Source organism: Sciurus carolinensis, chromosome 2 (genome assembly GCF_902686445.1).
Source record: "Sciurus carolinensis chromosome 2, mSciCar1.2, whole genome shotgun sequence".
Lineage (NCBI taxonomy): Eukaryota > Metazoa > Chordata > Mammalia > Rodentia > Sciuridae > Sciurus > Sciurus carolinensis.
This window is the reverse complement of record NC_062214.1, coordinates 105,070,725-105,088,182: the sequence shown is the minus strand read 5'-3', so window position 1 is coordinate 105,088,182 and position 17,458 is coordinate 105,070,725. Positions and strand designations below refer to the sequence as shown.

General features: G+C 35.4%; 1 protein-coding gene across 4 annotated transcripts; it reads left to right on the top strand.

Annotated features, from left to right (window-relative positions):
- Positions 1-235: 235 nt before the first annotated feature.
- Ctxn2 (cortexin 2) lies at positions 236-12,049 on the top strand. 4 transcript variants are annotated; one of them, XM_047542195.1, is made up of 4 exons: positions 236-412; positions 2,111-2,144; positions 10,667-10,705; positions 11,562-12,049. In XM_047542195.1, the coding sequence occupies exon 4, from the start codon at positions 11,619-11,621 to the stop codon at positions 11,862-11,864; it is 246 nt and encodes an 81-aa protein (XP_047398151.1). In that variant the 5' UTR covers positions 236-412; positions 2,111-2,144; positions 10,667-10,705; positions 11,562-11,618; the 3' UTR covers positions 11,865-12,049. The 4 variants fall into 4 exon arrangements, with proteins under 4 accessions (XP_047398151.1, XP_047398148.1, XP_047398149.1 ...); XM_047542196.1 differs by lacking the exon at positions 236-412 and adding an exon at positions 853-979; XM_047542192.1 differs by lacking the exon at positions 2,111-2,144.
- Positions 12,050-17,458: the final 5,409 nt, after the last annotated feature.

Below are 17,458 nucleotides of genomic sequence, written 5' to 3'. Positions count from 1 at the left end.
TTTTTCTTTTTAGCAGACCTGAAGAATAGAGCCTGTTGCTGCTGTAGCTGATGCCCTTCCCCCTCTCGTTTTCCACCTCCTTTCAGTCTTACACACATACAGTCAGAGGCTCTCACATTCACACGCGCGCGCAAATATTTACAGTGACACACCAAAGAAATCAACACATTTTCCTACAAACCGTACGCGCGCACACACGTACTTCGGCGGGCGCCCACGTCCTCTCTCACCGACATACACAGACATTTACACACTTAGGCCAGGAAAGCGCTAACCACGGTCCTGTGACTCCACGCAGGTTCCCAGAATACGTCTTTTACACTGTTACTGAACCGATCAACGAACACAGACAAACCTGCCAACACTTAAGTCTACTCGCTGGATTTCATCTCCATGACAACAAGCATGGAAGGTGAGACATTGCTGCCTGCGAAGTAACTTTCTCTTCCTTCTCCCCGCATTAACTGACAGGGTTCCAGTACAGATCCAGATGAGGAGCATATCCTCATTCTCTTGCCTTTCTGAAGCAAGAGAGCGAGAGGTGGGTGGGGGGAGCCTGCGGGACTGGTGAGTTCAAATTCTTAAGAGGAATGGGCCCTAATGCTTCTGCAGCTACTGACGCCTCTTGTTTAAAAAAAAAGAAAAAAAAATGTGTGTATGGATTTTTGATTCTTTTCCCATAATGTTTGATAGGAAGTTTCCATGCTTCTTCAGTTTAATATTTAGAAAGAACTGGAGACAAACAACGTAGAATAATAATGATGATCTAGGTTTCTCTATAGTGAGACATTTTGAGAATTTTCAGATCAGGTTTTCCAGTGCTTGGGAAGGAATGTCAGAGGAGCCATCCAAAAAGAGTCTCAAGAGAAAAATTCTCTTAAGATTGAAATCTGAAGGGTTTTGGGGTGGATTCTGGAAGATCCTAAGGTTTAATCTCTGGGAAAATCTGAAATTTATGCACCATGATGAAGACATCTAGGTTTGTAATTTAAGGTTTTCCTTTGATTCCAACACATTCCATTACTAATTATTAGCTAGCTCTATGCAAAAGTGACCTCAATAATTCTCTTCTCCCTCTTTACTTTTAACAGGATTTTAAAACCTTTATATTTGGTACAGGGTGTGTGTGTCTATGTATGGGAGGGCTCATTTTTTTAAGCTGGGGTTTTCTTATATGTGTCCTTTCATGAAATTATGAATGTCATGTCATTGGTATTAGGAATTATTATGTATAATGACCAGTACTAAAACTTTTTATCCAGAACATCATATCTCACTCTAATAGTAACTATTTGAGATTTTCTGTTTGTAATGCCTTTACTAAATAAATAAACAAGGGAAAAAACCTGTTGATTAAAATGAAAATACTGGAAGTTTTTTTTTTAATGGATCCATGCTTTCACCATTGGCTTCCACAATTATGTATTTTTGCATGAAAGTTTAATACCTATGTTTCTGAAAATGAAATTTTAATCTCTTTATCTGTAAACATATCTCATAGAAGAAATAAATATCACCTTCAACATTCATGTATATGAAAGACTCGATATCTATACAAATACTAACATTTCTTGACTACTTACAATGGTATGATTAGTCTGACTAATCATAGGATTTTGTTTTTTCATTTGTTGATTTGCAACTATGAAGCAGAATCTATGAAATTTGGGCCTTTTGATATCTACAGGTATACCCTTGGCCCAATCCTATGACTCATCAGAACTTCAAATGTCAGCTCCTGACATTTGCCATGAAAGAAATGAAGTACTTTCAACCCAGTTGCTTGTTTCTGAGTGCCTAAACATTAATTTCAATGAATATGGCTCAAAGCAGTAATTTATTATTTCCAGTAGAACTATAAAAATGTATTTAAAACATTTTAATCAATATAAATAGAAACCCTGATATTTAAACTATGCAATGTTAATAATTTTATCAATTTTTTATGGTATAGCATATTTAAAATAATTTTACCACTATTTAATTTTACATTTGATCTTTTTTATTCATCAAATTTTCTCAATTATTTTTTCTCATTTTTTAAATTTATGGTTTTGTTCCTTCATAATCTAAAATTTCTCTCATATTTCTTTCATTTTCTATTTCCTAGTAAACAGGATGTTAAGATGATGTTTCCTCCTGAGGTAGGCATTACAATGTCTATTGTGCAGAACCTAATGATGTTTTGCTTTCCCATCTCTTTCAGCAATTAGAGAAAGTAAAAATGTATCTTTCTTCCAGTTATCAAATACTTTGGATTCCTTATTAATTTTTAAGAAATCGGTGTTTTAATTGAAGACTTTTATTTGTTTTTAATTGTATTATGTTATTAACAGTATTTTTATGTTGTATTATGTTCCATATCAATAGAAAGGCACAAAGCAGGGCTGGGGAGATAGCTCAGCTGGTAGAGTGCTTGCCTCGCAAGGCCCTGAGTTCGATCCCCAGTACCACACACAAAAGAAAAGGTACAAAACTGACCCTACTCAGCAATGTATTCTCAAAATCCTTAGACTTAAAAAAAAACTTTAGACTTCATGCCAAAATTAGACAAGTTGTTCTTTTCATAAGTCAAATGAAATGGAAAGTTTGGGCAATTATTTGAAAAATTGAGGCCTCAAATACCAGTATTTCAATTGCTACATATATTCTTTAAACTACCAAGACCATCTATTTGCTAATTATATTATTAGGCAAGTGTTTAACTTTTATTTGTGTAGAAGCAGCCTGCAGCAATAGACAGACTTTTTTTCAACTTTTGAATATTATTTTTTCAATTGTTCTCCTTGACCTATATTTTGTTTTCATCTTTAGTGTGGAGTAGAATTTTAAGATGAATATAGAAATCTAAATTTTTCCTCTTAAAGTATTAACAAAATATCTGTTCTTTCCCAACCCAATTTTATGTTAAAAAAATTTTTCATAGTTCTTTGAACCCAAGGTACTCAACTTTTTTGTTGGTTTGTTTGCTTTTCCTTTTCTTCTTTTTTGGCAGTTCTAAGGATTACACTATGAACCTCATACATACTAGGCAAGTGCTCTACCACTGAGTTACATTCTAGCACTTTTTATTTTGAGACAGGGTCACACCAAGTTGCATAGGTAGGCCTTAGACTTGTGATTCTTCTGCCTTAGCCTCCCAAGTAGCTGGGAATACAGATGAGCACCTCCATGCCTGGCTTGTTTTTTCTATTGAAAACTGAATATATGTTCATGTCTTTATTATTGAAAATGATAAATCTAATGATTTAAGCTTCTGAACCTTTAACTTTTGTGCAAGTAAAACTTACTTTGTCAAGTTTCCTCCATCACCTGACTCCATTCTCATTGCCCATCATGCCTAAATACCCTTCAACTTAGTGTCCAGACATTAGAAAATAATGTTTTGTTTTGTTTTGGTACCAGGGATTGAACCCAGGATGCTTAAACAATGAGCCACATCCCAGCCATTTTTTATATTTTATTTAAAGACAGTGTCTCTCCAGGTTGCTTCAGGGCCTCATTAAGTTGCTGAGACTGGTTTCGAACTTGTGATCCTTCTGCCTCAGCCTCCTGAACCGCTGGGACTACAAAAGTGTGCCTGAATCTCTCTAAATTTTGTTTATCCCCTTGGAATATCTCTTTCTTTTCATCAAGATGTTGGGGTAATGAACAACCCCATATGGTTGTTGTGTGGATAAAACAATATAAGTAAGGCACTATTTGATACACAGTCTATGTCAGATACAAGTTTTCTTCCCTTTTTTATTGCCTTGGTAGAGACCTACATTGTTTTATTCTTGTTTGAGCATGGCTCCTCTCCTTTCCTGGTTTGAATCTCTATGGGTAAGAGGTGTCCTTCCTAGTACAATATAGTAGCAACACAATAAATATTTTTGGGTAAAAGTATAGTGCATATATATTACTTCATATATGCCTGACTGATGCATAATAATATTACTACTTTCTATCATTTGCATCTCCATCAATTTAAGACAGCATTTGGTGATGGTGGTGGTGATGGTGGTACTAGGGATTGAACCCAGGGGCACTTTACCACTGAGCTACATACCCAGCCCTTTTTTAAAATTATTATTTTTGAGATAGGGTCTTGCTTAGGGCCTCACTAAGTTCCTCAAACTTGCAATCCTCCTGCCTCAGCCTCCTAAGCTCCCGGGATTATGGGTGTGTGCCAGTACTCCTGACCAGCATCTGCTTTTTAAGTCATCACCTCACAGCTTGGATTTGTACTAGTATTTGATTAATTGCAGCTTGCAGACTTATTTCACATAAACTGCCACACCATGTCTCCGCCATTTAAGGATGGTACATATTCCTTCCATTAAACACAGGATTTTTAGAAATGTTAAATTTTATGTTCTGGTTTCAGTCCAGAATTATTCTCATCAGAATTGTTTTGAGTTCTGATTCTGTGAGCTATCATATAGTTTCAGCTAAGCATTGTGTCAAATTTAATAATCGTCACTCCAAGGCCTTCAACTTACTTACTATTCAAAAACACAAAAGAGGATGTAGATAGTTCTTTGTGATACTACATTGTAGACCTATCTCCATGATTACAGAACCAAAAATTTATTAGGGTAGTAACTGAAGTATGAATCCACATAAAAAATGCTATTATTCAAGAATATCTCCCTTATTCCTCACAAAAATCATAGGCAACTGCTAAGGGCATTGCCAAAAACACCAAGTCATGTTCATGCTATTTCCCCAATTCACCATGATAGTAGTAAACTTTCCAAAAGGAAAGTGAATTTGACATTTGCTATAGTTTAGACTTTGTGTGTCAACCAAAAGCCCATGTGTTAAAGGCTTGGTTGCCAGATGGAGAAGCTATTGGAACATAATGGAACCTTTAGGAAGTGGGGCCTAGTGCAAGAAAGTTAGATCATTGGGGGCAAGCCCTAAAAGGAGATATTGGGACACTAGTGTCTGTCTGTCTCTCTGTCTGTCTCTCTTTCTCTCTCCCCGCTTTCTGGCTACCATGAAGTAAGTATTTTGCTTCACCAGATAATACCTGCCATGATGTATTATTGCCCGAGAGCAATGGAGTCAACTGAACATGGACTGAAACTTTTGAAACAATGAGCTAAAATGAACTTTTCATCCTTTAAGTTGATTCTCTCAGGTATTTTATCACAGCAATGGAAAGCTGATTAACACCACATTACTTATTAAACTCCTATTAACTTTTAGTACCTCCTTAAAATCTGACAAATTAGATTAATTGCAAATTATCAATATACAATTTTCAAAATTCTCCCTTACTTCTTTTTTTGAAGGGTACGGGAATTGAATCCAGGGGAATTTTACCAGTGAGCTACAGCCCAGCCTCTTTTATCTTTTTATTTTGAGGCAGGGTCTCACTAAGTTACTTAGGGTCTTGATAATCTGCTGAGGATGACCTTGAATTTATGCTTCTCCTACCTTAACTTCCCAAGTCACTGGGATTATAGGCATGCACCACCGTGCCCAGCTCCCCCTTAATTCTTTTGAACATAGAAATATCTGTCTGTCCACACCTGTAAACCTGGCAGCTCTCTCATGGTCAGTAACTTCTGAAAGATCTTGAAAGCATATTTGCAAGTTACATTTCATCTGAACCTAGGAATTTAAAATCATTTAGTGGGGCTAAACATTATTCTACTACATTCTTGCCCTTACATTGTTAGATTTTTCTATCATTTTTAAAGATTATTCTACATTGATTAAAAAGACAAAAGTAGGTATAATAATTCTGTCTTTTCTTTGTCACTTGGTACATTAGACTATCTTGTACGAATGGAGGGATTTAATTCTTTATCAGCCAATGTCTTGATCTGAGCATATCACATATGAAATCTCTCCTCTTACTTCAATTATTTTGCAATGACTGTTTCCTGAAACTTCCATGCTCTTCACTCCCTATATTTTCATGTCTCCTTCCTTGACATCATTCAAGTTTGAGGTCAGATATTGTCTCCCCAGAGAGATTTTGCAGCCTCTTAAACTCAAGGAGTACCCCTCATCTACCACAATTCTTTTTCCTTTTAACTTGTCTTTCTTTCTTTCACAACATTTATGACTATGATTACATGGCACAATGTATAGATAAAGATATATAGAGTTAGATTTAAAAAAAATGTGTCCATCTTTTCCACTGGGATGTAATACTCAGTATGATAGATATATATTGTTATCAAGTTCACTACTACTTAACACCAAGGACAGCACTGACACATAACATAGTCAACATGTATCTGTTCAATGAGTAAGTTTTAAAACATATTATATGTTACCTTAAGTTCATTCAACTCTTTAATTCCTGAAACACATTTAAAGTTTTTGGTCACTTTTCAGCATTTACCCTAGTTACACTGCATTTTTTCTATATTTGTACCAATAATAGATTCAGTGTTTATAAATATTTTTAATGTCATCAAATAGCCATTTATCTATTCCTCCAAGGAATAATAAAAAATAGTGACTTTAGTCATTTACTAGGTGATTCAGTATATTCATTCATTATTCATACCCCTACCTGATTCCAATAACCTGGGAAGTATCTTACAATAATCCTCTTGCCTAAGGGTAAGAGTCAAGTACTATAGAGGGCAGGGCAAAGAAAGGGAAGTATAATTATGCCAGAAATCTATGCTAACCAAAGTTGCTACAGTAGAATGCCTGGTACAGATTAACACCAAAATAACATGATGACTACATATTTTCCTGAAAGAAAGAAAAAACAACACTTACAAAGTTATTAGTAAAGACTAACTTTCTCTACCTTTGAACACTAAAAATCACATTTCTGGGAATATTATGTTAATCAATTTGATTTTTAAAAAAGGGCAGAAACACTGAACTCTGAAAAAGTTGCTGAATTTTAATATGACTCTTCAAGACCATTTTTTGGGGGGGGTACTGAGGACTGAACACAGGGGTTCTTTACTACTGCACTACATCTGTAGTTATTTTTAATTCTTTTTATTTTTTATTTAGAGACATTGTTTCCCTAAGTTGCTTAGGGCCTCACTAAATTTCTAAAGCTGTTCTTGAACTTGTCATCCTCCAGCCTCAGATCCCAAGTCATTGGGATTACAAAAGTGCACCATCATACTGGGTTTCAAGATGAATTTTTGAAATCAAATGCAAGTTCTTTCACTCATTTCATTTTAAAGTAAATGCATTTTTGTGTGTTTTTTCTGGATATTATAACATTAGATTAATTTTATTTTTTGTGGTGGGGTACCAGGGATTGAACCCAAGAGCACTTAACCACTGAGTCACATCCCAGCCCTTTTACTTTTTATTTTGAGACAGAGTCTAGCTAAGTTGCTTAGGGCCTTTTTAAGTTTCTGAGACTGACTTTGAACTTGAGATCCTCCTGCCTCAGCCTTCTGAGCTCCTGGGATTATAGCCAAGTGCCACCACTCCTGACCTACACTGATTTTTTAACAATAATTTCATCAAGTATTATGTTTTTCAATGTATTTACTTAAATTAAATTCAAATATTTATTGAATACCTACAATGTAACAGGAACTATAGTCACTACTTGTGAAATAATTATTTTTCCATTAAAAATGCAACTTAGAGGGCTGGGTATATAGCTCAGTTGGTAGAGTGCTTGCCTTGCTTACACAAGGCCCTGGGTTCAATCCCCAGCACCACACACACACACACACATAAAATGCAACTTAGTGAGGCACTAAGCAACTTTGGGAGAACCTGTCTCTAAAAAAGGGCTGGGAATGTGGCTCAGTGGTAGAGTACCCCTGGGTTCAATCTCTGGTACCACACCTCCCGACCCAGAAAGGATAACTCATTAATTCACACATTGTCTAAGACTCTAAGAATAGAGTATTATCTGGTATATCTTCAATTTAATAGAGGTAACTAAGATGAGTGGATTTTTGCTACATTTAGAAAATGCTTCTTTTTGTTGGCTTGTTTGTTTTGTCAGTTGGTAAGTTGTACTTAAAATGACAGAGTATGGTTGATTAATTACTTGCCAAAAGATAACTGACTTAACCCTTTTAGTGATTTAACTCTTTCAGTGACCCTGAATTTGAGTCTATGCTATGATCTTTTAAAAACACTTAAATAAATTTAACTACTAATATAACTATAGTCAGTTTAGGCTATTTCTACATGATGGCAAAGTGAACTAGCTAAAAATAAACTGATATTTTAAAACACCCAGGTGGTTTAACTTTAATGATGCAAATTGTTGCCTGCTGGGTTCCCCAGAAACCAGACTCTGAGACAGAAGTTAGTATGCCAGAGGTTTATTAAGGAAAGCCCTTGGGCTCAACTCCTGTAGAAGAGTGGAGAATTAAGCAGGAGAGGGCAGAAGCTAAACTGTGATGTGGACCCAATGACAGACTCAGTTGACCCCATGTGGATCTCTGGAGTTAGAATCATCCTTCAGCATTGACTCTGCTTTGAGTCAAGATGGCCATGCCTTTGTACTATCATAGCAATCAGTCATCAAACGTGGTCTTCCATGGAAAAGGCCATGACCTTAGGTGAGGTAGACTCTGAGGTTGAGACAATCCATGAAAGGAGCAGAAAATTGAGAACTTTTTGCTAGCAACATTCCCAGCTGCTGGGCAATGATTCCTTCATTGAAGATAATCTATTGGGCATACCACAATGTCCACCAATAATCCAGGTTTATTGCCTCCTCTTACCACACATACCCTGAAATATTAACTGAAATATCAAATAGTAAGAATTCACTCTAATGAAAAAACATTCAGTCAGTTATATGGCAAAGCTTGGTTTACATCTCCATGTGGAAACATTCTCCTTTTCATTTTCTCCATCCATTAACAAATGGACTAGATTGTGTCTGTGTCTCAACAAATATCTTTAATTGACAAAAGCAAAAAAATTGAGAATTAGTCAGAAAAAAAGTTCTGTTAAGTCTCAGGGCCATTAGATATTCAGCTTACTCTCCTGTGCCTTTTACAAGACAGATAATTCAAGAACTTGGTCTTCAGAAAGATTATTCTGAGCCACATAAGTGATCTAAATTAAAAAAAAAAAAAAAAATATATATATATATATATATATATAGTAATTTCATGATATTCTTACTTATCAGGGCATGAAAATGATTTAGTGAAAAGTCAACAGAGGAGTTTGACACAATCTTTCCCTTTTATTAAACAAAGGGTCAAATAACTAGCATACTCTAGAATATTGAATATTTCTGCAACTTGAGGTTTGAAGATAGTGCTCTTTTTTAATCCAAACTTTTATAAAATACTAAATATTTTTGAAAGCCACAATTCTTGCCATTATTATTCTTTCCATTCCTTATTTCCCACCCTTTGTTCTCTTTTAATTGTTTTCTCAAAATTGAGTCCAAAAAAATCTTAATGTCAGCCATTTAAAATAAACATAATTTTAAAACTTTCAGAAGAAGCAACAACAAAAAAAGAGGACACTAAGTCTAACATTTTCAGTTATTGCATGACAAGTTATTTGGTGACAATTTTCTTGAGGGCAGTAAGAGTTGCTGTACATTAGTAAGTATTTGATGTAATTAACTAATTTTATTTTGTACTTATTAATTTGATTAGCTTATTAAGATGTAAAATGTGAAAGAAATCCCAATTCTGCATACACTTTCTGAACACTTTAGCTATAGTTTTAGAATCTCAATATACTAAGAGCTTAGGAGTAGAAATATAGTCAGGACTGGGAAGTGTTAAAGCTGAATTTGTAGAGAAAACATGCTGTCTGACTTGAATTTTATGTTTATTTAGGAGGTTCTGAAAGTTAATGGGGAAGACGGGCAGGTAACTAAGGACTCATCACAACTGCAGCTTTGTGTAAGCGGCTATGTTGGGATCTTCTAGAATTAACATAATTTAATAAACACAAGTTTTCTAAGAAATTCACATTGTATGGAGTGGTAGTGAATACGAAAATACAATTACATAAGCATAAAATTTAAAAGGGTGAGAAAGAAGAATTGCATCTGTTTAAAAGAATTGGGGGCTGGGGAGATATCTCAGTTGGTAGAGTGCTTGCCTCACTTGCACAAGGCCCTGGGTTCAATCCCCAGCACTGCAGAAAAACAAACAAACAAACAAAAAAAGAGTTGGGATTTGCATCAGGCAAAATGGCATTGAATATAAACCTTGAAGTGTGGACTTTAAACAGCATGAATAGCATATGTCTGCGCTTTTCCACCCCCAATCAGGTCATATTTATTCCAGAACACTTACAACACTAATAAGTACTAGAAATTTTCAAACAAAATACATTTATGAATATAACTTTAGATTCAGATGTTTTTCCCCTAGAAGGTCTATAATCACAATAGATCTTCTTTATGATGATTCACAAAATAATCTCATATAACTTCAACAATAAAGCTTAACTTCTTTTTTTAAATTTTTTTTTGTAGATGGCCACAATGCCTTTATTTTGTTTTAATTATTTTTATGCGATGCTGAGGATCAAACCCAGTCCTCACACGTGCTAGATAAGCCTACCACTGAGTCACAACCTCAGCCCAAAGCTTAACTTCTTTATCCTCTTAAGATCAGCAGTCTTTAAAGGTATTATTTCTCAGACTCTTGCTGAAAAGTTCATTTAATAAAATAATGGTGTTTGAGAAAAAAACTGTTAGTTTTAAATTGTCATCTGTTTTCTCTATTGTCTTCAGTTAATTGCAATATGACAGTCAATACCAGCACAGAACCCGGTTGGTTAACATTACTACTTACTGTTTTTTGTTGTTGTTGTTGTTGTTGTTGACAGTAGTGTGTATTTTGACATATCATACATACATAATGTATGATATGATTTGATATATCATACATATATGGAGTTTAACTTCCCATTCTTGTGATTGTATGTGATGTGGAGTTACACTGTTCATGTATTCATATATGACCGTAGGAAAGTTACGTCCAATTCATCTACTCTCTTTCCCATTCCCATCCCTCCTCCCTTCCCCGCACTCTCCCCTGTCCAATTCTTTGAACCTCTACTTCTCTCCCCCACCTACTGTGAGTCAACATCCGCATATCAGAACGTATATTCAGCCTTTGTTTTTTTGTGATTGGCTTACTTCACTTAGCATGATAATCTCCAGTTCCATCCTTTTACAGACAAATGCCATAATTTCATTCTTCTTTATGACTGAATAATATTCCATTTTGTATATGTACCACTGTATGTGCTTATTTATTGTATTATCTGTATGTGCAAAATCAAAGTGAAATGTATATGACAGTTCATATCAAAGAAGCAATGACAACCTTCTAGAAATTAATCAAAAGTGTTTAGGGTTAGACTTGAATATCCACCTTCATACTTGATTTTATATTTAAATATGTAGGAATGGTTTTATGTATGCAAAAAAGTAATTCTGTAATTACTTCAGTAGAAATAGCCATCTCCAATGCTAATTGGTTCTGATCCATATCTGATAATGTTGTCAAACATCTTTTGCCGGTTAAATCAAGAAAGTTAGAAATATGACAGATTTTATATGAAGAATTCCTGTCTGATACAATACAAGGGTAAAACTAAACTGAGTCCAATTTTATGCCTAGGCCAAAAGTTGACTGCAGCAGAAATTTTGAAGAGCCACAATGATGTGCCAGTGAATAATGAGTAGTACCTACTGTGGCAATTCTTCAGCTAAGATGAGTGTCAACGAAGTCTCAGCTTTCTCATTGACTCTGGAGCAAAAAACTGGCTTTGCTTTTGTTGGAATTCTGTGCATCTTCTTGGGACTTCTAATTATCAGATGCTTCAAAATTCTCTTAGACCCATATAGTAGCATGCCTTCCTCTACATGGGAAGATGAAGTTGAAGAGTTTGATAAAGGGACATTTGAATATGCACTCGCATGAGTTTCAGCTTTATGCTTTTCATGATTGTGCTATTGGGACATGTGGTGGCTACATTTGTAATTACCCTGTGTATGCTGGAGAGAAACTCATTGCAGTCACTCAATTCAATAAACATCTGTGATTGATTTATCCACCATGCTGTGTAAATGATAAACCACTGTTAGGATTCCTCACTTTCCTTTGTCCCTGCATCAAAGTTTCTAATGAATAAAACAAAACATGGTTCCACTTATAAACTATCTTTATTCTTATCTTGAACATTTGCCTTGAATCTCTGCTCCCTTCCATATGCTTGTGAACTATGCTAGAGGCACCCTGCTTCCTCTTCTCTGCAAAGTCTAGACACCCTCTTCACATTCCAGATCTAGACCTCTAATTTAACTTTAGAGAATCAGGACTTAAACATAAGGAACATTCAATCCAAAGAATAAACAGAATACGATTCTTAAAAAAATAATAACCATCAGTCAAAAAGGTTCACAGGTTAAAAACAAAAACAAAAACAAAAACAAATCCAAAACACTAACACCTAAATCCTAAAAGTATCCACAGGCCCTAAATATTCCAAAACTCACAGAGTCTTGGCCCTTCTAGTCGTCTTATAGAATCTCTTGCAATAAAGTCCTATAGCTTGGGATTCAAAGTGAACCTGCCTCATACTGATATTCTCTACACCACCCCTTAGATAAATCACATTTAAAGGGAATTTACAGCAGGTTCAGTGGAAAGAGCATTCTACCAGAATAAGAAGTCCACTCTCAACTCTGCCACCATTATATGCAACCTTGAACAAGTCATCTTACTTCTGTGTTCTTGGTTTGGGAACTATCCAGAAGAGTGTTAATGTCCCTGGTGCCCTAAAAATGTTACAAGGGTAAACTAAACTGAGTCCAATTTTATGCCTAGGGCAAAACTTGAAACCCAGAGATCTAAGAATGAGGATTTAAGAGGTCCTGAAAAGTTTTTCAGATTAGGAACCTGAAGTTAGAGACTTGAATTCTAATGTTGGCCCAAGAACTAACTTTTTGGTCTAGAAAGTTACCTAAGGGTAACTTATTTTCTGAGTATGCAAAATAAGAATAAGACACCCATCCTACATATCCTGCAAGAATGTTGGGAAGATCAATGAGGTATATTGAATGTGAAAGTGCTTTGAAAACCATAAAACACTGTTTAAACATCCCTTACTATCATTGTTTACTATCTTCATGAGTAGTAGTAGTAATAAAAGTGCTCAAATCCTAAGAAGCAATGACGTAGAATAAGTTATTCACCCTCTCCAGTCTTCATTCTCTTCATTTGAAAAATGAAAAGAGAGAATGACATCATTCTAAGTCTTTCCACTTACAAAATTCTGACTGTGATCACTGAATGAAGGTGAATAGTCTACAGTCATACCACACTGAACCTGCTGAATCTCGTTTGAATGAAGATAAATAACAAAAAAATTTGTGTCACTTGAGACAACAGAACAGCCAAACATAACTAGAAGGAATAAGACTAACATTTACTGAAAATTAGCACTAATTTAGGTGCTTTCCATTAATTTCATAATCTTATCAATTCTTTGAGTTTGGGACTATTATTTCCATTTTATTTTTATCTGTTTTTCAGATGAGGAACTGAAGTCAAGAGAGATTGAGTAATGTCCTAAGGTCATCAAGCTACGGGATGGCTGTGTTTAGAATTAAACCTGGGTAGACCAACATCTGCAGTTCTCCCTTATATGTCTTTAACTCTTCCACATCTTGCGAACATGGTGACTTCTCAGGTCTGTGGCACTCAAAACCAGCTGTCTCAGTGAGGTTCCCTGATGCTGTCCATCTCCTGTTAGATTAAAACATGTGTGTTGGCTTTTGCTCTTCTGGATCAAACCCTCACCTCAAGAAGCCTCTTTGTACAAGAATACATGATAGCCAGGTGGTAATTTAACCCAAGAACACCTCACTGAGTCAAGCTCAGCTGAACTTGCTGAAAGCTGTATGTATCGAGACTCTAGCATCTTCTTTGTGACCCAAGGTTTTAAAGTGCTCCCTAAGATATGTGTCCATATACCAGGTGTCTGTTTGTCTCCCTGGGAAAACACTCACCCAAACACTCTAAGATGTAACAAAGCCAGATATTCATTTAAAAAAGAAGAAAGTCCCCCAAACAAAAGGCAAGAAAACCTCATGCAGCACGTGAATTATTTCTGAAAGTTCATCTCCCACAAACTTCTCAGATAACAACTTCACCACAATATTAGTTTCAATCCACTAAAGAAAAAATTTATTAACCAAAAATGTCTTCACCCATGACTTTTATTAATGGTCTATTGTGTGTTCTTTTTATTTGCAGGAATAGAAGAGGGGTTATCATCTGTATTTTCAGAGACAATACTAGAATTGATATAATAAATATAAAATGGTAGTTATAGTATGGATACCATATGGAAATGTCATGAAATGTTAATCCTAGGAATAGATGTCCAATGTCAGACCTGGATCAGTGCATACTACCTCTTCCCAAGAGCTTTGTCAGGGAGAACAGGAGGGAAGATAGAAGTACATACCTCCAGATGGCTGGCTCCTGCTACTTTCCTGTCAGAAAGGTCTAAATCAGGTTCACCTTTCAAGGTTGGTTTTATGGATGGCATAATTTCATCCACATCCCCCAAACTATCTCCCATCTGTTCTAGAAGGTCTGAATTCCCTTAGTAAAGAACAAAGATGTTCATTTCACTGTTAGAGATAAAAGCCTTAGAATGAAAATGTCTGCTTGATGTAAGACCAAGACTAAAACTAATTCACTCTACACTGTAGTCAGGCAATAGTGAGAAAAAAGAAATTGACCGGGATTGGAGACACTCACCACTTTTGATAGAGGAAAAAGATTAAAGAATAAATTGGCAGGCAGGGTGCTATGGCACATATCTGTAATTTCAGCAGATCAGGAGGCTGAGGCAGGAGGATCAAAGCCAGCCTAGGCAACTTAGTGAGGCCCTAAGCAACTTAGTGAGGCCCTGTCTCAAAACAAAAAATATAAAAAAGACTGGGGATGTTGCTCAGTGGTTAAGCACCCCTGGGTTAAATCCCTGATACCAAAAAAGAAAGAATAAATGTCTTCTGAAAGTGGGAATTAACTGAATGATGTCAGTACCTAGCTTCTGTCCTAGTCTAATGAATAGAAATTGTTTTGGGACCCAGCTCCATCCCAGTTGTCCCCAGTCCTGATCTAAAAAACCAGCCCCATCTAGCTGAATCTGAAATCTGACTTTTTTTTTTTTTTTTTTTTTTTTGATACTGGGGATTTGAACGCAGGGCCTTGTGCTTGCAAGGCAAGCACTCAACCAACTGAGCTATATCCCCAGCCCTTGAAATCTGACTAATTTCTATACCTGAAGGCTTTCTTCATTGAACTTAGAACCCTTTATTGAACAGATAAATGACTGGTATTAGTAACCTTTAAGAGAAGATTGAGTTAGATGCACATCCTTGTAATTCTGTTTCTATTTCTGATATAACCTCATGGCATTAGCCTGACTAAATAGCATGACATTTACCTTTCTAGGAGCATCCAAGGGGTTTTACTTAGTTGTCTCAAGGTCCCTTTCTCTAATTCTGTATCATTTCACTAATTTACCTTTCCCTCTATTCTCACAGGCATAATACCTATCCTGACTTCCAATGATTAACCTCAGAATCTCAGATATGACTAAGTAAACCACAAGCCAAGTATAAATATTGCTAAAATAGTAAAACAAGGACTATATACTGTTCTAAAACCTAACAGAAATATACTAATTTAATCCTCATAATGACACTTCAAGGTAGGTATCATTATTATTCCCATCTACATTTGCAGATAAAAAAAAATTAAGACACAGAGAGATTCACTTCCCTTAGTTCACACAGATAGGAAGTAGCAGGGCCAGAGTTTAAATTCAGCATTCTAACGCCAGAGTTTACTCTTGACCACTATATTACACTACAACCAAGCTACTCAGGCAACTGGAAATAACTTGGACAGTTTCTTATTAGACACAAGGAGCACTCGTTCAATCATACTTGATTGAAAACCAGTAACAGAACCTGCAAGAAGAATTATTTGTGCTGTCTTAATAATCACCAACTCACAAGACTTGAGTAAAACCTTCTCCTCAACGAAATTCAAAAACAAGTTTGATAAAAATGTTTTCCCAGATGGAGACAAAATGGCCATTTAGTAGTGCCATTGGGAGTGTACCCACAGCTCTATTTCTCCTTGAAAATTTTTCCACTAGATAGAAATACTTTGGCAAAGAAGAATCAAAGTAATGTTTACTATAAGTAAGATAAAATAATTTCAACTAACATTTTCTAGTTACAAAAATATAGGAATTACCTCTAGAGGGCTGAACAATAGGAGGTCTCTAGGACTCATCATAAAAAAACCATGGGACTCAATTAATCTAGTGCCAAACAACTGAAGCAATATTTTTTGAATGATTGCTGTTGAGCAATCTAATTCTCCTTATGAATTAAAGGAACCATTTTATATCCTGTCTAAAAGGATTAATGGTTTACTACTAGTTACTAGTTGATGTGGTACTTAAGGTTCCTCAGGGCTAATGAGTTGGGTGGGGCCTCCAGTATTATTCCAGACCAATCGTGGCAAAGTCATCTCTTTCAAGAAAGGTTCTAACCAATAAGAAGAAGTTTCTTGCTCTGGGCTGAAAGTTAAGTGCCACATATATGCCTGTGTGATGCTGGAACAGGTTTACACTTCCTCAGAAGGCAGCCCCTTGGTGGTAAGTTAAACATTTCTTGGCAGGATTAAAAATTGCTCTTAATACTATGTCAAAAAGTAGATTCTGAGGAGTGGAGTAAAGGGGTGTCAAGGACTTTGAGAAGTGAGATGATCTGTAAAAACTACAAAGATAACAGCATCACTTATAATTTCACAAGGAAAGATTTTTTTGAAAGTTTGTTGGCTTCTTTTTAGTCAAAGAAATAGGTTTAATATCTGCATGACAGAGGCAACTTTTTGTATTTATCTCATCTTTCATGAACTTTCCATGAAAAAACAAAATTTAAGGTATTTTCAAAGAAATACTATTCTATAAAAAGTGTTTTAAGTGGGTTTGTACTGTAGAATTGTGAAAATTATTGTATGGTCTGTTTATCTCATGGTCAAATATAAATATCTCAATTATTGAGAATATTTCATAAAAGGGAGTCAGAAGAGCATGATTTTTAACTAAATAAAGCATAGTATTTTATTAATAGTTATGACTTATCTCTTATCCCAAATACCTGGATTTTTTAAAGGTTCCATAATGACATTTGAAAAGTAAACAAACAAATACATGAGAAAATGAAACATCCTGAAGGTTAATAAAAGATGCAAGAATTTACAGAGACATCATCTTGAAGGGTTGTAATTTTTTAAATTCTTGTTCTAAAATGTGGTTTTTCTCTTGTTGCACAGGCAACAAAATATTTCTGGGACAAATTTATTACTCGAATATGTACAGATTTTTATGAAGTAGCAAGAATGCCTTTTTTAGAAATTTTCAATACTCATTTATCATATAAGGTATATTCTCAACAATCATTAAATACTCAGTAGTTTCA

Coding starts and splice junctions, on each gene's coding strand:
- Ctxn2 (XM_047542193.1), top strand. CDS start 11,619: ATGAGTAGTACCTACTGTGGCAATTCTTCAGCTAAGATGAGTGTCAAC.